This window comes from Poecilia latipinna, unplaced genomic scaffold (genome assembly GCF_001443285.1).
Source record: "Poecilia latipinna isolate Pla-1442-1.1 unplaced genomic scaffold, P_latipinna-1.0 Scaffold118, whole genome shotgun sequence".
In the NCBI taxonomy this organism is placed as follows: domain Eukaryota; kingdom Metazoa; phylum Chordata; class Actinopteri; order Cyprinodontiformes; family Poeciliidae; genus Poecilia; species Poecilia latipinna.
The window spans coordinates 510,028-534,379 of NW_015112734.1; the positions used below are offsets into that span (position 1 = coordinate 510,028).

General features: G+C 36.7%; 1 protein-coding gene across 2 annotated transcripts; it reads right to left on the reverse strand.

Moving 5' to 3' along the window:
* Positions 1-726: 726 nt before the first annotated feature.
* On the reverse strand, positions 727-19,885 carry dpp9 (dipeptidyl-peptidase 9). Of its 2 annotated transcripts, XM_015028269.1 has the most exons (22): positions 19,715-19,885; positions 18,432-18,568; positions 17,403-17,493; positions 15,814-16,058; positions 14,049-14,161; positions 13,246-13,419; positions 11,431-11,599; positions 11,247-11,357; positions 10,578-10,706; positions 9,387-9,448; positions 9,206-9,306; positions 8,932-9,109; positions 7,623-7,782; positions 7,468-7,547; positions 6,612-6,782; positions 5,458-5,590; positions 5,202-5,347; positions 4,032-4,178; positions 3,228-3,380; positions 2,962-3,104; positions 2,564-2,675; positions 727-1,874 (listed from the first exon to the last, which is right to left on the reverse strand). In XM_015028269.1, exons 3-22 carry the CDS (start codon positions 17,456-17,458, stop codon positions 1,782-1,784), a joined length of 2,676 nt encoding a protein of 891 aa, XP_014883755.1. In that variant the 5' UTR covers positions 17,459-17,493; positions 18,432-18,568; positions 19,715-19,885; the 3' UTR covers positions 727-1,781. The 2 variants fall into 2 exon arrangements, with proteins under 2 accessions (XP_014883755.1, XP_014883754.1); XM_015028268.1 differs by lacking the exon at positions 18,432-18,568.
* Positions 19,886-24,352: the final 4,467 nt, after the last annotated feature.

A 24,352-nucleotide genomic window follows, 5' to 3' on the forward strand; every position in this document is an offset into this window, starting at 1 on the left:
GGAAACTATTTTTTTTTAAAGGTTTGGCAGCAGAAAACAAAGCAAATGGTTTATTTAGTTAACTTTTGTTCAGGCGTTTATTTTTTGTGAATAATAAAAACTTTAATTTTAGAGTAATTTTAAATATTAAGTATTTTTGGTTAATTTCTTCTGCAAACATCTTTGCACACCTGAAATAAGACTAAACTTACAAACTAACTTTTCAGCAAGACATAGAAGTTTGTTTTGAGTCAATAATTCCCTCTTACAGATAAAAATACTCGTTTCACTGCCAGATTATTTCACTTATAACATGTGAGAAATATGTTTATAAGTGAAATAATCTGGCAGTGGAACTAGTAGTTTTTATCTTATCAATATTGAGAAACTATTTACTTTAAAAAAAGGTCATGTCTTGCTGAAAAGTTACTAAGTAAATAAAAAAAAATGTTGCAATCTTAACCGACCCAAAACCTGACCAGGCTGGTTTGATTCGGTGTCAGAAAGGAATAAAAAGTGACGAGTTTTTTATAGTGTATTTGACCATCTGGGTTCAGTTATATTTATATTTATTAAAAGTTCATGTTGAGGTTTTCAAGTCACACAATCACTCGGCCCTTAACGTCAGTTACAATCTGGAAAACAGGCCATCATAGAGCAGTGGGCAGTTACTGCAGCTTCCAAGCCCCCATCACAACATGCAAATATAAAAATAATAACTAATACAAAAGCTACTGGGAAGGAGTGAAGATGTGTGCAGTTTAATCCTTTAGCAATGGATACAAACTTAAAGCTTACAAAAACATTAAATAAAGACCACTTTGCAAGATTTGGGGGAGGGGGGAAGATTGTTCACTTCAGTTTATTTCTTTAATAACCGAGAGTACATTTATAACGTTTAAGTTCAGCAGATGATAACAAGGCGTTGAGTCTTCTGACTGATTCCCTGATTTGTTTTCAATGTGAGCAGGTGCTCCTAAACTCTGCAAGGCACCTCAGTTGTCTCAAACATCATCATTCAGGTCAGCTTCTTGGCACAAAGGTAAATAATGTACTGTGCAAAAAGTCCTCAGCAGCAGGAGAAAGGAAAGCTCTTCAGGAGGTTAAAGCAAGTGATCAAGAACAGGTCCCGGATAACTCCAAACATTTCTAGATTTTTTTTTTAAAATAGTACAACCTAATAAAAATGTGGAATTTATATAATTTTTCTGGAATAACTGCATAAAAAACAACCTGTGACAGGCATAAGACACAAATCTCATAGCAAAACATGATAAAGTGTGCAACAGGGGTGCTGAAATCACACCAGTTTGTATTCAGAGACAGAAAATTGAGCTTTGATTCACAGAAATGTGAATCAAAAAACCCCAACAAATCAAAACATTGTTGTAAATGGTCCACATGTATATTCTGTTACATAAGGCAGCATTTCAAACATCAAAACTTGCTCCTGTTGCTGGATTTCAACACAAAGAAAATAAAAAGGCTTTATTGTTTCATGATCCGGGTGAACGGCGACCTCTGCTGGCGGCAGAGATCAACACAGCCGTTCGCTTTACTCCTGAATTAAACGTGAAAGGCAACCAAACATCTGATATTCCAGCAACATTTTGATGCTGAAAATGCTGCTGCGACTGTAAGACTAGTGAACGGCTCTGCAGGAGCGATGAGGTTCGGAGGAGATTGCATTCAGCTGATCATAAAGTCAAGTAAAGTGGAGAAGCAGGTTTGGATAAATGCTGAGAGTGAGAAAAGAGAGCCAGGAAGGAAGGGAAGGTGAGGAAGGCGTGTGGAGAGGCTTATCAGAGGTTCTGCTGGAGGAAGTGCAGCAGGCTGATCTCGTAATGCTCCCCGGACTCCGGACACCTGATGCTGTGGCGCTCGTTGGGATAAATCTGGAGAAACAGGAAAAGAAAAATACATTAAATGATGCGTTTGATGCACAAGGAGAAAACAAGTCCTTTCAAAATATCTGGCAGCCATTTTGGACAGTCCAGATCAACAAGATTGTAATCAATCAATAAATGATCTCTGAAAAAAATCTGAATAAAACTAATTATTTTTAAACATTTGTTCCTTCATCTTATAGCACTGCAACAAATTCAAGACCATCAAAATGAAACATCTTAAAATATAAAACGTAAAAGTTAAAATTTGGCCCTGAAATGTTTCGTTCTAAAACAAAATCTGCGCTACGCTAAAAAAGCAACTAAATACTGATAATGAGTTTTTACACAAAAACTAACTAATTTAAAAACTCAAATTATTAATGTTTGCTACAAATTTATGTTGGATATTTTATTGAAATGAGGCTCCAAACGTCAAACTGGTAAAAAACAAACTGGATGAACAGATTAATGAATGGATGAACAGATTATTGAATGGATGAACAGATTAATGAATGGATGAACAGATTAATGAATGGATGGATGGAACATTTAGATGGCAGGCCAATGAATCCAAATCTATTTCCAGAATCTCTTTTCCAAAACCGTTCAGGCCTGAAATCTTCACTAATCCGACTCCAGATGTTCCAGAGGTTCTGATCCGGAGTCGGTCATCAGTGCAGGTTTCATCAACGTACCTGAAGGCTGTACGGCTTTCCTGCTCGGATGAGCTGAGACACCAGGAAGTTAGTGTGGAAGAAGTGAACATTCTCGTCTAGAAACCCGTGAAGGATCAGCAGTCGGTTCGGCCTGCAACGCGCACAGAGATGCATGTCGGCCATTTTTATTTATTTACAGACTCATTAGCAGCAGCGGTTACCACTTAGTGGTATTACTGCTGGTAATATAAAACAAGCATCAGATTTACTTAATTGTCAAGACAACCTCAAGAAAACTTGTACAATAAAATATTTTCTGTGTAAAGTGAATAAACAGACTAAGTGAAATAAAAAAAAAGGCTTAGGTATCAATATAATCTGTTCAGGTAAAAGTTGTTTATGAAAGCATGAGCTGGTGTTTTATTCGGAGGTCTCACTCGTTGGGAAGTTTGTCGACATGCAGAGCGACGGAGCACGCTTCATATCCCTTCTGGTTTTTCTCCGGCGTGTCCAGATATCGCTCCGTGTAGCCGGTGTCGTACGCCATCCACAGCGTCACCGGCGCTCCGGCGACGGCGACCTGATCAACACACAAAATTAACCTGAAATCACGTCTGATTGATCCTGCGTCAATTAGAGAAACACAAGTTACAGTAACACATCTGACGGTAGAGACTAAATGTTTCAGATTTCCTGCTGTCACCTTAAATATGTCCGGTCTGTGGATGAGGCCCATTAGGGAGAGAAATCCTCCGTACGACCAGCCGTGGATGGCGACGCGGCTCAGGTCCACAAACTTATACTTGTCAGCAATGTAGTGCAAACCCTCCACCTGGTCGTCAATCTCCACCAGACCCTGGATGAAGAGGAACCGATTATCCTCACCGTTCTCTTCAACATCTAATTTTCTACACTGGCAGCAGATTGACTGGTGTAATTTTTTTCAAAACAAATCTCTAAATTTGATGTAAGTAATGATTTACTAGGGCTGAAATGATTCATCAGATTAATCGTCAACAAATTTAGTAATCAGAGTGGCAAAAAAAATGCCATTTGGTGAAAGAATAACAGTAATTAAGCCAAACTGTATAACAATATATATACAATCTACATTTAACATAAAAAAGAACATTCTTCGTCTGTAAATATGTTCGACCCAGAACTCCTTACGCGAGTTATTTTTTGCTTTATCTGGTTCAAATTCTGTGAAAAAAAAAAATAAAAATCTTCATTTTGCTATTCATTTATTAATTGGCTAATCCAAAAGATAATCCACAGATTAGCCCTACAATGCATAGATTTTAGGTCAAGCAGAAAAGACGAAGATTTTCAAATTTCTTCAAATTATTAAGTACACACTAAGGAACAGGATTATTTATTTGCATATTTCAATGTATTTCTAATATCGTATAAAAAGACTTAAATAATTAACTTTTTCAAATCTGACTAAAAGTTAAAATAGTCGATTAATCGATCACTAAAACAAACATCAGGTTTTTGAAGTTACCATTTTGTCCTTCACGGCTCCTTCAAACTTGAGTCCTCGCTGGCAGGATCCCCGCCCGTCGATGACCAGCACCACGTAACCCAGGCAAGCTAGCGTACTTAGCCGCAGGTACTTCACTCCTTTATAGGAGTTATTCACCAGCTGCACCTGGAAGGAGAGCAAAGGGTTAAATCTACAACACATCTTAATGTAGCTTTAATCAGAGTCGCTTCACTAAAATGTGCTGCAGTTTTAGTCACAGTTCAGATCTGCAGACACAAGTTTACAATTATTTCTGCTCATTTTCAGTCTTGATTCATTTTAGTTGTATTTACTGAGTGAATGAAATCAAAAATAAAATGAAAAATGAGATAATGCACTTTAATGGTTTATAGCCGTCTGTTCAGGTTTGCTGGAGCTTCTCTCACTGTATAGAATGAATTCTGAAGAAAATGAACTAGTTACGTCAACACAAACAAAAAAGCACTTCCAGCTCTGCTCATTCAGAAACTAAATTCTCCTTTTCTACGTATATTTATCACAGTACAATCTGCATTCTGTTTAGATTTGAGGTTTTAAATTAAGACTTAGAATTTGGTCCCTTAGTAAACTGAAATAAATATATTGCAACAAGTTCTTAAATCACTGAAACACTACTGGAATTAAAAGAGGGTTGCTAGGTAACGGGGCCAGGCTTGGCTGGGGTTGCTAAGCAACGGTGCAGTGACTTTATGGAAGGTTCATTTTCCAGACACTAAAAAATAAAAAAATATGAACTTATTGCCAAAAAACGGCTGACAGGTTCTTTTGAGCATTTGGGCTGTTTTTAGAAGCTGTTGAGACCCAAATAGAAGTAAAAAAAATAAAATAAAATAAGAAGAATTTTGTAATAGTTCCTCTTTAAATCTGGACTGAGTGTACAGGATTATCTCAATAGTTGAAAATAAACAGTTTTGACAATGGAGAGACTATATGCAAACAGTTGGAAGTCATCTGACATGATTAATCTAGTATTAATTTGTGGAAAAACCAAGAATAAAATGAGACCTGATTGGCCGTCTTCACTTTACATGTAGCTTTTTCTTTGTTCTGGCCACATATTAATATTTCAGACCAGCTGTGTACATTACAAAGGAGCCCTTCTTTGTTCTATTGATTGCAATGTTTATGTTAAAGTGGAAGAGATCAAACCTGAGGGCCACCGTAGACAAAAACAACAGTGGGATGCTTCCTTCCAGCCACCAGGTTGTTTGGTTTGTACAACATGCCGTAGAGCTCAAAGCCCGACTTCCCAGTGAAGCTAAAGATTTCTGGAGGCGGAGCATCAAAGTGGAACGCTAAAAACAAAACACAGGACGTTAAACACCTGCCATATATATTAATCCTGCATTATGTTTGAGCAGAATTATTAACCATAATTAAATTAGTTTAAGATATAAAGCAGCACCAGAAGACTCCATCATGCTGGCCCAGAACTGAGGTTCTTTGTGCAGCGGGTCGCCGTCCCCGGCCAGCTTATAGATGTGAACACAGGGAGCGGTGGTCAAACTGCTGTAGTGGCTAATAAACATATCAAAGGTCTGTGTGGAGAAAGAAGGAAAAGGCTGAATTAATCACCCATAACATCTCAGATTTATTAAGAAATCAATAATTAGTTTCGGGGGATTTTAAAATAAAATCTGATTTTTTTCAAACACATCTGATTTTAATAATTTTTTCTTGTTTTCTTTTCTAAAAAAAAAAAAAATTGCGAATCACAAAAAGTGGCTTTTATTTCAGTCATCTGTTCTGCGAGTTTACAACAGAGCCTGGCTACAGATTTTTTTTTTTAATTATGAGATTACAGTCAAAATTATTAGCTGAATAAAGATGCATTTTTACCAGAAGAAAATTACAAAAAAAAATGTAATTTAATGAGAAAAAAGTTTCTAGAATTATAAAAGCATTTCCAGAAATGTGACCAGCTCAGTCCGCGTGATTTTCTTCAAATAAAACTCAGTTGTTGCTCAATTATTTCAAAGTCCTGTGATAATAATTTGATGCTGACGCGTTAAAAGATTAATTATTTCCTTATCTGTAAAACCGATACCAACTTATAACTTCACAAAATGCTCAACATTCCCCAGTTAAATCTTTTGCTATTTTTTGTGTTGAAGTTTTCATAAAATAACTACTTAATTTGCCTAATATTACATCTTTATTCTTGTGATATTATGTCTTTATTCTCATAATTAAAACGAAACTTTATATTTTATTGTCAAGATTAAAACAGGCAAACAAGATGGTGACCCTGGGAGAGCTGACATCACTCTGAACTATGGAAGCCAAAAGATTTAAGATTTTCCAAAAATTAAATCGTCAAAAACCATAAATCTGATTAATAAATAAAACTGATTTATCACCCAGCCCTATCTATAATTAATCAGAGAACCAAACAGAAATATGTTTAACCGCTTAATGAAGCAGAGATCAGAGAATGCTACTTCTCAATTTTCCTTCAAATTAAACATTTAATTATCTAAATTAACAGGTAAAATATGGCCTAATTCAAACCCTAAGCAGGAAACGTAAACCAGATAATTAATTTGTGTCAGTTGGTACCTGGCTCACTGAGCAGCTGTGGGAGAATCCGGGTTTGGTGAGCCTGACGATTTCCCCCGGCGTCTCGTAGCTCACCACATACAGGTGATGCTCCAGAGGAGAGTCTTTGGTTCCCTGGAAGTAAACCAGCTTCGCCGCCTCGTCAACCCAAATCTGAGGGCTGCAAGAACGCTGCACCAAAAATCAGACAACAAGAACATCCAGAGTTTATTACTAAAGAGCTTTGCCCTGTTAATCTAGATTAGATTTCATCATTTACATCAATTTACAGATTGGAAAGTCTCTTTGAGACACCTGCTTATATTTCACAGGACTTTAGAGAAAAATAGTTTCCACTTGGGATTCTAACAAACAATCAACTGTCAATAAATAGTTTAATAGATTAAATTTCATCCAATCGATTAACTAATAGCGGTCGCTCTGACCTTTTGGCTGTGTTGTAGTTTGGTCGCCATCCAGCAGAGGGCGCCACTTAAATGTCTTGGAGGATTAAGTATTTATTATTTTTTTCCTTTTTTATATTGAGCAACCTAATAGATTCCTGTTTTATTTGTTTGAGAAATAAGTCCAAGTTTAATAATGAGAGAAAAGAAAAAAGTTTATTTTGAATTTATTACAGCTTTAATTGCTAAACTATTATGCACTTTTTTAAATTTATAAACTCCATGTTCCTTCTTGATGCAAAAAAACTCAAGTTTTTAAGAAATCAGCTGCTTATCATTTAATCAACTTTAGATTAACTCATTAACTGATAACTTGCATCCCAAGGTTGTACAAATAGCTTTACTTATATTGACCTTATTAGCTGTAAAAGCTTGAGGCGTTAACTAAAAGTTTAATTGGGGTGAAGCTTCACCTTTGCTCCGTGATTGGCCAGCACCTCCCACTCCCCACTGGTCACCGTCACCTCCTCTTTAACTGGACACTTAAAATCATCTGATGGAAGAAAATGTCATAGTTAAGCTGAATATTATAATGTTTCTTCTTCATCATGCTGCTGTGAGATGTTACCTGCAGAGTGAGTGTATCCTTTGGCCCAGTCGAATTTGCCCCGCTGTAACGCTGCAGTGATCTTATACAGGTGGCAGAAGCCCGTTTTAGACTCGTTTACTGTGATGAAGGTGAACTCGTCATCAGACGTTTGGAGGAAAGGATGGAAGATGTCGTGCACCTGCAACACAAACAAACAGGGATGTTTACGTGGATTTATTCGATTTCCACCTGTTTGTTACCGTTAAATTCTTCAGGTCAACAAATGTTAACATCCGACAGCCTAAATAAAAACTACAGGTTGTTTTCAACGATGTTGGTGTCTGTGACATCACTGTGGATGAATATTACCTCACTCGTTTAATTCAGACACACTGGAGGGATTATAAGCATGATTAATCTGTTTTTTGATAAATATCTGCTATATATTTAAAGAACTATTATTTTATTTTTGTTTCATACTTTAGAATAAGGAGAGATGGAGATTTTTTTTGCAATAATGCATATGGATACAATGTCTTCTATAGTATGTTGGTACTTGACTATTTTATTTCCTCGACTTGGAATCAAAATTGTGTCCAATAAAACTGATTTCTGACTGAAAACGTACAAACTAATCACAAAAAAGAGAAAAAAGTAGTTAAAACACATTACTAGCTCTTTTGGATCATTATTTTCTGGAAATTTATAGCAATTATTTAATCAAACACCTTAAAAAAGTGTTTGTTATTATATCTAATAACAAATTTAAAATTGATTACTTTTTATTAAGAACCATTGTATTTCAGGAGCTGCAGAGCCTCATATAGAAGAAAATGTATCCATCCACTTCATAACATCAAAAATTTTTCAAATCTAAAAGCAGAAATAAAATGATGGTTCTTTGAACTAATATTTTTAAATCTATTTTTCCTTTCTTTTTGTCATTAGGCTGGAAGCATTCTACATTTATTCGGCAGAAAAAGATTTTTTAAATTCGATTTCAAGTGGAGGAGATAAAATAAAGTTATATTTCTCACAAAGATGAAGATAGAAGAAAATGTATCTGTTCACACTATTGCAAAAATGTTGCATCTCTATTTTAAAATTTAAAAGCAGAAGTAAAATGATGGTTCTTCAGCAGACAACAAATAAAACTCAAAAGTTTTATTCATCTGGACTGAAGGCAAAATGTCTCATTTGAAGATAAAGGCTGCAGATTCCTGAACTGAACTTTTTAAGTGTGACAGAAAATAAAATCTATAATACTAATGTTTCTTTAAGCAACGTTTAATTTTTCTGCAGTGCCGCTGTAAGACAGTCTGACACAAATCTGTGGTCAGGAGCTCACATTGATCCAGATGTCGCTGGTTTCTCTGTAGATGATGAAGGGATGGACCGAGTCGCCCAGAGCCTCCAGGCTCTCCCGTCGTTTCGCTTCGTCCTGTTGAGCCGGGACGAAAAGCGCCGGAGGAAGCAGGACCAGCTGAAGGTTCTGCTGCCGTCGGTCCATCATGACCGCCCACGCGCTGACAGAAACGGAGAGGAAGAGCCGTGACTCGCAGCAGGAAGCTTAGCTTAAGCCACATAGCAAACTGAGCCACGGTTGAGTTTCACAAACTTACTATCGGCCGTCTTTTGTCCATCCAGCTCTGGTGATGTACTCGACGTTGGGAAACAGGCAGCTAAAAGGAACAGGCAACACTTTCTCCTGCGTGCTGACGATCTGAGAAAGAAAACAGAGTCACATCAGTCGAAGCTTCGTCTGGACTTCTAGGTTAAACCAACAACGTAACGAGGATTTACCTTTCCAACGCTGTCTGCCCTGATTTCAGCGATCTTCAAAGTGATTTCAGGATTGTTACTGCCTGGAAATTAATTAAACTTCGTTACTTAACCTGCCAACAGTTCTTGGCAGCAGCTTTGTGTGTTTTAAATGGCACATTGCTCTCTGCTGTCTTACAGCTGCAGTACAGAGCCTTTAGAAAATATGTTTTTTACATTTCTGTGAATAATATGAGACAGATGACCTGAAAATATCGACATCCTCCACATACTCCATGTGCTAACATCGCCATCAAAAACAACCAATCAGAACCAGAAGGAGGGTCTTAGTGCTGCTGTCAGTCAACGCGCTGCTAAATATGCTAATAACAGATGAACAACTCACTATTACAAAAAACTGTTCATACGCCGTAATTTATTGCCATATCAACTAGCCTGAGTATTCATAGCATGCTGTGCTGACAGGGAGAAGCTGTATCGTAGCGCACATGGGCATGATTGACAGCGCTAAGCCCCTCCTCCTTGCTCTGATTGCTTTTTTCTAGTTAGTACTGGGAGAAGACAGAGGTTCTTGATTTTTTTCCCCACAGATTATCTGTCTCATACCAACAAAGTTTCGAAAAATATGTTAAAAAAAACCCCCAAAAATGCTTAAAAAAAGATAAATACTGCAGCTTTAACCCCAGTAGTGCCAATGTTTTTTTGTTTTTGTTTGACAAAATGCACTTAGTAAGAAAGTGGCGTCTAGCCCACTACCAATAAGTTTACACTTACTCAAGACAAATACAAAAAAGGCTAGATAGCAAGTATAGCAGTTTATTACAGGTAGCATTAAAGCCTTGAATAAAGCCTTAATGATGTCTGCAAACCTTTGACTTATATACAAGTCCAATAAGAAAAAACCTAAAAAGCCACAACAATATTTAAGATCTGTGATTAATGTATTTAAGACCAACTCTTTTCTTTCACGAATTTAAGACATTTTAAGGCCTTAATTTTAGATACACGAATTTAAGGCTTTTCCAGGATGCATGGACGCCTTGTAAAACCAAGAAACAGCATTGATCAAGTACCAAACAGACGCCTAGTGTTTCTTGTGTGCTTGGTTAATTAGATTCTGACTTGTGTAAATAAAACATGAAAACATGACTGTGGTTCATAGACAGGAAAGTTAGTTAATCTGATAAAACCGAGTTATTTTTGGCCTTGTACCTGCGCGTGGGTATCTGTAGACGTCGGTTTTCCGCTCCTCCAGAGCCGGAGACGGAACATGGATGATCTCCACCTTCGACTCGTCCACCTCCTCATACAGAATCTGCAGAGTTTTACCACCATCAGGCTCTGAGTCAAAGAAAAACACAAGCAGAAATACGTTAGGCAATCATTGAAAAGGTCATTTATTTCAGAAATTTGATTAAAAACAGATTCCAGCTGATTACACTCAGAGAAATTAATTTTCGGATTTTATTTCTGGTTATTTTTCTGCTTCATTTCTAAAAAACATTTTTCAAAACGGTGGAAATATTTTCAAAAAGTGACTTTTATTTCAATCATCCTTTCTGTTAGCTGTACAGCAGAGTATCTGGGCAAGACTACGAGAATTTTTGTTTAATTATGAAAATAGTTAAAATATTAGCATAATAATGTATTAAAATTAAGAGCAAATATTTGTTCTATAAATTTATGTATGATTTTCTTTATTTTAAATTAAAGTAAATTAACTTTTCAATGATGCATTTATGACTAACATAGAAAACTGTTCACACCTAAAAACCTGCCAAAAATATAAATAATAAATTGAAACAGATTTGCAATTACAGTTCTCAAACCATCAAAACGTTAAATAAAAATTAAAAAAAACAAAAACATGATGATATTTACCTTCGCGTGCGGCTGGAGACCACCAGTAACCAGTGAAGCGATCAAACTCTTCCTGAGTGACAAACGTGGCGATCCCGGCTGATTTAGGATCGTCTTTAGGGTTATTAATACCTGCAACAACAAAAACAAAATTAAAATAACACATTTAATAAAGGAACACAATGTGATCTGATCCAGCCTGGACCTTTATGGCAGAATGTGAGTCTCCTCTCTTCTCCAGTCTCCGTGTTTGTCACCCAAATGTCGTTGTTGTTGATGAAACCGATGAAGTTGGGGTCCCCAGGGCAGATTTTGGGGTCCATGCGTGTGCCTGAATTCTGGCTCTTGATCTCTATGGGGTTCATCGGAGAAGTCTGGAAAAACACAAGCCGAAAAACAAAACTGTATTTTATTTTTATCAATAATTTACAGAAGATCAGAACATAAAAATATCTAAACGCTGCAAGGAGAAACGAGCAAAAATAGATGACTAATTCTGCAGACAATGGAGCAGAAAAACAATTCACCATTATCCTGATGTCAGTGTGTTCAACATCACAAATGCAAATTATTTCTATATTACATTTAAGTTTCATGTCCAAACTGGAAGTTTATTTTTAGCTGCTGATGAAAAAAGTAAAAGTGAATCAAAGTATTGATGAAAGGGGCTGAAAATAAATGCAATCACACTTTTTATACTTTTATTTAAAAAAAACCCACACATTTTAAACCACATCTTGTTTTTCTTTTATTTAGCAATTATGCCATTTTGTGTTAGCATATTAAATAAAACCCAAACAAAAAACTGTATTTTAAAGGTTATAGTTATAACATGAATAAATGTGAAAAAGTCTGAAGAGGTGAGAATATATTTAAACATTTTATGTAACATTTTAGTTTTGTTATATTAATATTTAGCATTTCAACCATACAGATTAAATAATTACATCTGTTTTTATTAAAATACATAATATTTGTTAGCTCTTTTATAAAACTCTCCCTGTTAACAGAAGTATTTATGTCAAACTATATATTGTACAAATTATTTTACATCTCTAAGGGTTAAAAAGTCCAAGGACAAATGTGAGCAAAGTGCTGAGCATAAAGGCTGAAAACTGCACAGCGCGTTTTCTCTACATGCTGATGAACCGAGGGAGTCCCTCCAGTGGGAAAAGCTTCAGCTGCAGCGAACAAAGCAGCAGCAGGAGTTTCCCTGGTGGCCGTAACGACCTTTTTATATCTCTACGCGCCTGCAGAAAGGAAACCTTCAGGGTGCAAAAATAAGCAACGCTCCTTTTGACTGGAGGCATTTCCTGCTCTGTCGTTACGAAGGACACAAGGATCCGTTTATCAAATTAAATCAGTGACTGCTCTCTCAAATAAATCGCTTTTTACATTTTTACCCTGGATAATTATCTGTAAAAACTTATTTTTTCCCCAGAGTTTCTGAGCTAAATGAACTACAAATGGTTAAAATGCATCCGCAGAACCAGAACCAGAACCAAACATGGAGAAGCAGCGTTCAGCTTCTATGCACCACAAATCTGGTACAAACTTCCAGAAAACTGCAAAACAGCCGAAACACGGACTGCCTTTAAATCTAGAGACCCACCTGTTTGGAGTTGATTTTGAAACATATTTAATGAAACATTACTCAATATTTTGATGCGTAACGACGCCACTTGACAAAAAGTGGTGCATCAAAAGCTGACAGTGTGCCATGACTTTATAAAAACACAATGCAAAGCACTTCAAACTGCCTTGTTGCTGAAATGTGCCAGACAAATAAACCTGATTGATTGACTGATTGAAAGAAATACCGCCTGTCATGAACATGAAGAAGTCTTCATGAATGTTTATGACTGTTTTCATTTATTAATTACACTTTTGATGCAACTTTGCATTAAAATGCTCATTATTTACCGGATGACAGTCATAAACATTAATGACGTATAACCAAATATTTCAGCTTTCCAAACCCAAAGAAGTCCTGTAATTACGTTTTTGTGCTTTAACTCACGATGAAAGAGTTGCTGGCGCCGTCCCGACAGTAGTACAGGCTGCTGTTGGCCTGGAACAGGAAAAGCCCGCTGGGTTGGTGGTAGTCATAGGCGGTGATGCCAGACACCCCCAAACGTTTCCTCTCTCGCAGCAGTTCCTCCTCCCGAGAGAAGCCCCCGTGGTGAGGACTGGCCTGGGGTCAGGGGTGACACAGAGCGTGACAAACCAGGCCGATCACAGCGAGGTCAGAAAGCGTTTGCTCAGAGGGTTGGAGGAAAAAAAAAAAAGAAACGGTGGGACAAGACGAGAAGCTCAGCAGCTACTTTCTGTTTGCTCTACTTTAAAATATTTTTCATCTAACCACTTAAAGTCCTTCTGTATAACATTAAAATGTGTAAAAAGATGCAAATAAACAATTGAATTCCGTTTTTAAATAAGAAAAATAAACATTTTATTCCTTAAAGCGCTATAAAAACAAACATTCCTCTAACATCAACATGTTTTTGCATGCAGAGTTGATCTGTTTGTTTAGTTTTGATAAACAGATTAATAACTGAATAGCAATAAAAAGAGATTTTTCAAACAGAATTTGAACTGGCTGAAGCTAAAACTAACACTTGAATTCTGGATAGGACATTTCTACAAACAAAGAGGGTTTTTTTTTATTATCTTAAATGCAAAATATATAAACTTTTGTACAGTTTTTGCTCTGAAACTTTGTTTTGAGTCTGTATACTTCAGTTTACGATTAACCGATTACTAAATCAGTTGACGATTAATTCAGTAACTGAGCACAGATGTACCACCACGACCTCTCTTTACCTGAAAATGGTCCAGCATTGATTTCCATGACAAAACGAGCAGCGCGTCTTTGCGGACCTTCTTGGGAATGTCGGAGTAGAGCAAAGCATTTTCTCGGCTGGCGTAAGGCATTCCTGTCGGGAAGAAACACCAGGGATCTGTCAGATCAACCCCAGATAACGGTGACGCCTCTGGTGGTAGGAGTTTCTAAATAAAATCTAATTTCTGTTCGGGTTTGTGAGCCTTTAACACTTAATGATTCATAATTAAGTGGTTTGACAAACACTTAAAAAACTCAAACACAATCCGACTGATTGGCTGCCGATTGCTTTGAAACGTTAGACGTTAAATGAAACGTTAGACTTAGAGTTTCCCGTTTCTTGCAGCAGACGGTCTGACCTCTATTAACACCAAATGGAAAAACTGAATTATGCCAACAAAGCACAAATTGTGTCCCAGTGTGTGTTCCCTATTTTCTCCAGCTGCACGCAGGAAGCAGCCTGCGCGGCTCTCCGGACATGAAACGGGTTCGTAAACAGAATCAGGCCGGATCCTCCGACTCACATGGCTGGATCCACAGAACCAGCTGAAGACACCAGAACATTCTAGATTTATTATGGGCTTTTCTTTTAACGCAGTTTCTGACATTTACTTTGATTTCTATTTCAAAGGCAAACACAAAACTCTCAGTATTGTATGTTTTGTCAATTAATTTGTTGGTTTCCTTTCCTACTGAGTTCAGTCTGTATGACATTCTAGAAGAAAAATAATAGTTAGTGGGGCAATTTTATGTTAACAGTGGCATTTTCTTTTTTTAATTATTATTTCATAAAGGTTTTCTGGGTGTCCAAAGTGTGGCCTGGGGGCCATTTCTGGCCCTCGGAGCAGCTTAACGTGGCCCCTGGATGCAGGTTAGGATTGATTTAAATGGAGATGGTCTGAGATTTTCAACAACAAATATTAAAATCTCAAATCACGATAAATAAACTGTCCCAGAAATGATGGCGGTAAACGATAACATCGTTTGTTGTTTTGAGACCTTTTTCAAAAGTTCTTGCTCGCAAAAACCAATAAACTTTAACTTTGTGATGAGCTGTTAACACTGGAGCTGGAAGTTATTTAAAATATTAAAAATTAATAAACAAAACAGCAAATAAAACAGAAATAAAAACCACAGACGAGCAAAACCACAGATAAAATGGATTATAATGTCTAAACAAAATTTCCCTTCAAAAACATAATAATAACCTGAATTGAAACAATAAGGCTCATTTCAATTTACCATGCAGTAAACTGATTTTCTTATTGGGACGCGTACAAAACAAGTCTTTTTCTTCCATTATTTTTTATTATTGCTTTCATTTTAACGTTGTAGTAAGTTGGGCCATGAATCTCCAGTGACTTTTTACTCAAAAACAGACGAAGTCAAACCCAATAATTAAAATCAGCCAAATACAGTTAAAGGTTTTCAAAGATATTTCTCATTTTTGTTGCTGATTAAATTGCAACACAAATAAGGAAATAGTCCTTACTAACAATTTGGGAAATAGTCCAACTTTGAGGCCCTTTTTTGGACCTTTTTAATGAAAATAAATGTTAAATTGTTGCTGAGGAGGTAAGAAGGAGAGAATTCACAAATTATTTTGTATTTTTAACTGAAAGAAATGAAAATAAACTGTGGCTCCTTGTGCAAACGTTTTGGACAACAAAACAAACTGTTGTTATTTTTCACTACCTCGGCCCTTTCCAGAAATAAAAACCTGTTTCTGCTGGTTTGCGCTCTTACCGAGGTAGTAGATGCGGTGGGAGTGCGGACTGGCCTCGTCTTTCTGGACGAACTGGAAGTCGTGCGGCGCCTTGTTGATGACCATTCCCGTGTTTTTCCGGCTGCTGTGGATGATCTTCCGCAGGCCGTCCCAGGAGTGTTTCTCCACCTGGAACTGGGTGGGGTTCACGTCCTCCATCTCCACCACCTCTGTGCTGTCTGAGAGCTCATCCACTCCCGTCATGCCTGCCAGTGAGTCTCTGATGCTGCCGACACCAGAAGATTTATCTAAATACTGGATGCTGACTTACCGATACTTCCATTACCAGACCTTTATCAATTCTCAATATGTCAGTAATTTGAAATAATGTTTCTTAAGAGGAGGACAGGCGACAGGGATGAAGGGAACTACTTTTTCTTCCGCCTGGTAAACGTGTAAAGCGTCCTGCTGCTCAGTCACTCAGACTCAATGACAGATCATAGAAGAAATCAAGCATAGACATATTTCAGCTTGCATTTTATAGTTGTTCATAATAATTAATGAGTTATTTCAGTAGTATTATTACTTTACCAATTAATTTTTCTTTCAGTTTGCAACAACTTATTCTTTTAAAGATTTTTCTTTGTTGTTAAAAGAGCTTGGCTGTAGTGAATGAGGCTGCAACCTCAATGTACTTCTGAGTTTAAAATGAAGAGGGATGTCTAGTGTTATTTTTATGAAGCCAAGATTTGAAATACGAAATGTTTTTTTTTTTTTTTTTTTAGATTTAACAGGAAAATTAAATGGTTTTGCACAAATTATCGGTATTGGATCGGTATCAGATTCAATTTTACCCAGTATCAGATTGGAAAGGAAATCGGTGGTGTCGAACATCACGACTAAATATCTTTTTGAGAATCTTACCAAGAAGAGAATAAAACTAGGATCGTAAAAATGGATTGATTTGTGATACTAGAGCTGCAGCGAATGAGTATCTGAGTAATCGATTATTCTGACGATTAAACAAATGAAAAAACTGTCACATTCTGCAGATTCTTCATCAAAGCTGTTTTTATACAATATTAGAAACACGTTAAATTATACTTTGTTCTCTTTTTTAAATAAGAAAATGAACATTTTATTGCTTAAAATGGAACAACAGTATCCCTTTAGTGAGTGCTTGATTATTTGCAGGGAAAAAAAATAAAATACTTCAAGCAACATGTGAAACGTTTTGACTATTTCTTTGTATTAACAGATTAATAATTAGATTTTAAAAAGTTGCTCAATTTGAATTTTCTAAAGAATTTGAGCCACTTGAAGCTAAAACTTTTCCACTTGAGGAGTTCTGGGTGAAACATATTTACAAAGAATGTTTTTCGTCTTAAAATGCAAGTCTTAATACATTTTGTACAGTTTTCATGTTTTTTCAGCAAATTACCTTTTTTAGCAGTCTGAATACTCCAGTTAATGATTAATCAATTACTAAATTAGCTGATTCTTATTTCCATAATTGATAATAATCCATTATTTCAGTCCTACTTAAAAGAATATAAAAATTTAACTTTTATGTACGTATATTTTTTTCAAATAAATGAGAAGTGGAACCAGATAAATAAAAACCTCTTACCTTTCCTGGCCGTCTTCTGTTTTGTCGTCGGTTTTCAGCCTCTTTATCTTGTGCATTAACTGTTTAACAACCTTGATCCAGATCCGACCGCCTGCAAAACGAGGTTATGACAGGAAAATTATAGAAACAAAAATACAAAGGCTTGTTCTGAAATAACAAACATTTCTAAACGTTTACAGACGCAGCCTAAAGGAAAGTTAAATTTGTGACACATTGCCACTGAACCAGAGCCTGATTGTGGGGCTGGGCGATACAGCTTAAAAATAAAATCAGATTTTTTTCATACCATATCCAATTTTAATATGTTTTTTTTTCCAGTTTCTTTTTAAACTAAAATATTTTCAGTCTTCTCTTCTGTGAGTTGTGCGACAGAGTATTAGGACCATGCCTTATAGTCATAAATTCGATATAATAATAATGATGCAATTTTACCAGGAAAAAAAAAAATCTTAAAATTACAATAAAAAAATGACAAAAATGTCAACATGCGAAGAAATCGGCTCAGTTTGTGGTTCTTTCTTCAAAATAGATTCTCTTTTAAAGTCCTGCTGCTGATAATAATTTGATAACCTGTTGAAATATTTTTTCTTTTCTTATCTGTAAAACAAAAACCAAAGTATAATTTTTTTTTATTTTTCATGTTGAAGCTCTTATAAAACTATTAATTCTACTAATATTGCAACGTTATTCTGGTAATATTAACACTTTATTCTCGCATTATGTCAACTTTGTCGCACAAAGTTATTCTTGGATTACTACAACTGTATTCTTGTAATATTATGACTTTATTCTTGTAATTGAAATAAAAAATTTTAGCTTATCGTAAAGTTGATCTAAATTCAAAGTCCAAATAAACAGAAGCTGTAAAAAACACACTTGTGGAACAAGATGGCCACCCTGGGCGCGCTGACATCGCTCTGAGAAACCCAACAAGTGCATTGGTGGGGAAAAAAAATGTTCGAAAAAAATTGCCCTTCAAAAACCAAAACTGTGATTAATCAATAAAGTGGATTGATCGCCCAGCCCTACCTGATCACATGCTGAAAACAGTGACAGTTCTCCCTAAGCTGCTTCCTGGAGGATCCGGTCCTCTTCAGCTGATCAGTGCCAATGTTCTGGTTCCTCACCACGTGTGAATCAGCTGCAGCACCCTGACAGCTTGACGTCTGTGTCACAACGGTGGTAAATATTACACTGTAACTCCATATTGTACTGCAGGATGTCTCCTGCTGCCTGTTTCTGGCCTAAATGACCTGAAAATTCAGCTTCATTTACCAAAATAAATCAGCTAAATGACTGAATTATTAACACTTTTTAAATACATCTGAATAGGTTTAGTAAACCAATGGAAAATCTTGTTTAAGTCGAAATAAAATCCATTAAAATATTTGTAAGCATAAGTTTACATACAATTAATCTACATAATATGTTGCACTTAGTGAATGAGTTCCTGAATGCATAAACCTTTTAGTATTACTCTCATTTATTTTTACGGCAGGGCCTCCAGAGCCTAAAGTGGTTCTTAATAACTTGGCTAAAAATGATTAAGAACCAATTTATGAAGATTGATATAATTTTAAAAATGTACATTGATTGAAATTCAAATGTATGACACTAAAAGTAACAATAATACATTTTATAATCTGTTTTCTTGTCATTTTGTTTACATAATTTTCCATAGAAGGAAATGTATCCATCTTCTTTTTGCAGAAGTTTTACGTTTTTCTTTATTTAAGAAACTAAAAACAAAAATTATTTTCAATATCTACCATTTCTCAACAAAAACTCTAAATTTTATCTATTCAACAGGTCATTTTACATTTGCAGCTCTAGATTTTAATAAGCAGGACTGAAGACAAAAATGGTTTTTCAGGTGCTAAAGGTTACAAACTGAGTGGATATGAATAATTATGATTTATTTTGTTGATGTAAACCTATAGTTTGTACAGAATAGAGTGTTAGATTTGAACAATTTATCTTGAACTACTGAAATCTGAAACTTCCTCAGCTTATCCATTCTCAGTTATGTCATTAAAAACAATTTCAGCAGGAATATAAACTCAGTTTGACACTCCGGTAAAACTTGGAGTGACTCACTGAGTGACAGGAAACATCTGACTGAAGGTGTCCCGTCACTAAACCATGTCAAACGTTCTTTTAAACCCGCTCCGGGTTCTTGAAATTTCGGTTTCGACCCAGTCAGTGTATCATCAGCCGTTGAGTTTTAAGCTAGCTAGCACAACACGCACAGTAAACAGGATCAAAACAGACAGAAACGGAGTTAACGTCGTTTACACTTTCTGCCCACAGACCTCGAAAGTTTGTCTCCTCCTCTCGGTTTAAGTGTTGTGGTCCAAGTGGGGAGTCAGAGCCGAATAAGCCGATGAAGTGGGCAACTTTCCCGAAGAGCAGCTAGCCGCTCAATGCTAATACGTGAGCAACGCGGAAAGAGACGGTGAGTGGAAATCACACTGAAACCTTTACCCCGGATATATTGGAGCACGGAAATTCAGCAATAAAAAAAATTATTTAAAATATTTTTAAAAAAAGATTATGTCAAATACACCTTGAATTATGATGTATTAGTCTAAATTTAAAAACAATAAGTCGACTTTTAACACAAGAAAAAAATATTTTTAATTAAAAAATAAATCTAAGTATGACTGCTGTTGTAGTTAATGGTAATTTGAGTAATTACCGATATAAATACCCAACCAACACGCACATGTGGCAGACAATAGAAGAGTAGCAGCCAGGGCTGGATTCACAAGAATGCGGGCCCCTGGGCTGGGGCCATTTTGGTGCCCAAACCACTGAGGGAAAATTATTTTACTAATGCAAATTAAAGTACATTAATAGGTAGTCTACACATCAGCAGGTGTGAATTGATGTATTGCAAGTTAAAGGGGTAGTATTGTGTAAAATTTGCTTTTTGAGCTTTAGATCATGTTATAACGTTACTCCCTCATCAAAAACATACCTGGAGTGTTGCCTTGATTCTTTGCATGAAAAGTAATTTCATCTCCCATGGGAACCATTCAGCTGCACAAAACGCCTGGGTGGACCTAACATCACCTTCAGGAACTGCAGTTTCCAAGCTTCTGCCTTCAGGCGCGCCTATTCAGCTCCTTCAGACTAGTCACCAGCAATTAGCAAACACATCGTGGAACTGCGCATCTTCTGAGCTCATTACAGGAGCTACTTCTCAGTGCAACACTGGTAAAAACATTGTTAAAGAGTTAAAAGATGTTGATATGACTTCCTGAAGGCTTAGTTTTAGAAAGAGCAGGAGTTTTTAAAGAGACAAAGTTCCAATTTCAAGGCATTAAATCAGGAAGTACAATTTCTTTTAAGTCATATTGATATACAGCATTTTATAAGAACTGAAGGTAACAAGTCACTTGATGGGATAAATAAACCACCACACACAGGATACTATTGAAAATGGCATTTTACACTAAGTGCTTGTTGGACTTGCCCAACAATGATACATCGATCCAAAGCTCCAAGTCAGCTGGAGAAAGGTTTTAAGATGTATGCCTCAGAACATTAACTTTAGCTTATGTTAGTAGGCAAAATTCTCGGATGTTTTTCTTGTAAAAATGTGCTATTTAAGTATCTTATCATTCTAATACAATTCTAATTATAATACAATATTTGTTTACCATATTTTGTATTTATTTTTCAAATATTATGTGTTTATTGTCGTTAGCATCAAACAGAGTACCGGGGGAGATCGGGCTTTTTGCTTCCCAAGCATGAGGAAGCACAACAAGCCCCATAGCTTAAAAGTAGGGCATCACTGGTAATTGTCAGAGTTCGAGTTCAGTTGACTGTTCAGGTCCAAAGTTGTTGCTTTTAGAAAAGTATGGCCGTGATCCTTAAGGTCTCCGTGTTATTTAGTTTTATTACTTTTGCATGCTTCTTGTGAAGCAGGACGGTGTTTACAGCAGTGTGTACAGGCGGATCACTTGCTCGGCTGTCTGGCTCTGGTCTGCTTTCTCATTCCCAAACATTCGCTCTTTCAGGCTGAAAACGGAAGTTATTCCACGGAAATAACACAGGACGGCTCCTTTATTTACCATCCGCCTCCCCCGGTAGTTTTAGGCTGAAGAAGCTGATTCGGAGCGAAGTGAAGGCTGCAAACTTTGCTGTGCCGCGTTAGCTTTAACTGGTAGCGACAAATATTTACAAGCCGCCATCTTCTTAATTAAGGATCGCTTGGAAATCCATGAAAACTTAAAAGCCCACTATGTTCGGAAGATAGCAATGTTCATAGTATTGCTTTATTTGCGTCTGAAATACGACTTTGTCTTTTCTAGCTGTCACAGTAACTCAAAGCGGAAACAAGAAAGCCGGATTTCGCTCATGCGGATGTGACGTCAACGCCGTGCGTGCAAAGAGCCCACCGTGGTGTTTTCTTTATAAGTAATATATTTCAGACAAGTTGAATTATACAGTGGTTCATGAGTAAGTTTGCAGTGTTGAATATGTTTTTAACTGGTATTGTTAACGTTGTGCATTTTAATGTTTAATGTTACAATTGCTAACTGCTGCCAACTGCTCATTGGGAGCTATTACTCTGTTGTATGTTTAGGGTTATTTATTGTATTTTATTTAATGTATGGGAAGAAGCCGCTGGACTGATAACTACCAACTTGATTTTTCTGTTTTGTTAGAATAAATACAGCGAACCTCAGTGTGTGTCATGAAGTCAACCTACTGGACCCGAGATGGACATAGAAGGGTTCTATGCTCGTACCAAGGAGCCCAATTTCATATTCCACTGATAAGAAAATGAGTATTAAGTATTTCTATCTAAAAATTAAATTTCATAAGCAGAAACCACAGCTAAATCAGTAGTTGTCATTCACAATTTACAATAACAAATAGTCTTCAACAAACGCATTCAAGAATTTTTTCCCCAAAGAAACAAAACCAAACATTTATTTTAATCTTAAAACATTTATTTTTGTAATAATTTGTCCTTTTTTTCCTTTTTGCATAAGTGCAAAAAATGCACCCAAAACAGCCACCTGAGGGAAGTCTACATCTTTAAATAAAAAACAAGCAAAGTGTACATTTATAGTACAAAATTCTCTTTTTTAAAAAAATTGCACAGTTTGTGTATAATATATATATATATATATATATTTATATATATTATATATATTCATAATCTCCATTTTAAACAAACTTTAAAGGCTCAGAAAGTAAACAAAAATTCACCAAATGAAAAATAAAAACATTTTTTCCCTAGAATTTAAAGCTGAGAAAAATTTAAACCCTGTTTTTTTTCCATTTGCATCCACCATAAATATACATATTTAAATGCAAGTCTCTTTACATATAAGTCTCTGTGCTAGTGTTTCACCAGACAATCAAAATTATTGCGAAGTAGTTTAGATCTACTATAAAACATGGGTGTAGGGGAAGGTGGGGGATAAAAGTTTCTTTCTGCTCAATATTTCTTAAATTATGCGAGAGAAAAAAAAAAGAAAAATATCTTTTAAACTCTTTAAAATTTTCTGGAGTCTCTGTTTTCATAAAAGATTTCTATCTCAAACTGTGTTATTTCAACATTCCTAACAAACAATCCAGTATTGCATTGAGCAAGAACACTTATTTCCCTGACTTTTTTTTTTTTTTTTTTTTTTTTGTGGTTTCTGAACTTTACACCATGCCACACCGCCACAGGGAGGCGGTCAGCGTCGATAGGGGTGGAAGCCCTGTACGTTGTGGTTCTGCCCCCTGCCGAACGCGCTGGCGGCAGGCTGGGGAGCGGCGGCCGGCTGTGCTGTGGGGGCTCCGTACGAAGCGGCCGGCTGGCTGGGGTCTCCAAAGCTGTGGCCGAAGGCTGTCAGGTCCTGACCGTACGCTAAAAACAGAAAGATAATAGTAAGAACCTGGAGGAGGTTTAGCAAAACTCCTTTAAAACTGCTACGTAAAACCAAACAAAGCAAAAAATTAAAGGAAAAAATCCACCATTCCCCCTCTTACAGCTATATGATTCCCTTTGTTAAAGTATTTTTGAATTTTAATTTTGTTGGAAGAAAATATTTTATAGCTACACCTTGCTTTAAAGGAAAAATTCATACTTTGCACTGTTTAGTACTTCTTTTGGATAATAACTGCTTCTTAAGCTGCATTCAGTCCAACCGTGATTTGGGCATCAGGGGCGTCTGAGTGAAGCGGATATCCCGCCCACAAAAATTACAGCCAACAGACTGGTTAGTGCTCCGTTTGTGCCATTAAAATATTCGTTTGTGTTGCTTTGGTTTCTGAGATTTTTTTAAGTCAGGCCCCCCCATCTTGCTCCAAAACAAACCAAAGTGGGCTTTTAGTACTTTGTGCTGCACGTTTGAAGCGTTTCGAGCATTCAACTCACGTCCAATGCGGCAGACGCTGGAACGTTTGACGCCGGACGTGGAGCGTCAACCAATCAGAGAGACTCCACTACCTAACATTATGGCCTGCCGTTGGCGTTCTGCTAGGAGATACAGACACCGATGCTAGTTAGAACGCCGGTCGTCAAACTGGCTCGGTCAGACGAAAATAGCGCTAAAGTGACGCTCGTCAGCGCCCAGCTAGGCTGTGAATCGCAAACTCAACACCTCCGAATTATTTGGTGAATTCAAACACGGCGCAGAGGAGCCCGACGAAGACATTCTTCTGCTTCCAGTAAATAAAGGCCAAGGCGCTCTCTCAATATTTCATCCGCCATTGCTCAAAGTAACCAGTAGAGGGGGGAAAAAGTCAAGAGGCTCCCCCCAATATCACCTGTCGTTTGCGGTGCGACCAGAGCAAAAAATGTCAGGCGTCTGACTTCAAACTGCACTGTTCCAACTTGAGGCATTCTTGAGCGCAGCGTAGCTCAACACACAAACTCTTACTAAGTATTTTTAGTGTAATTTCTAGTGTGAGTGTCTTAGTATACTTGAAACAAGGCA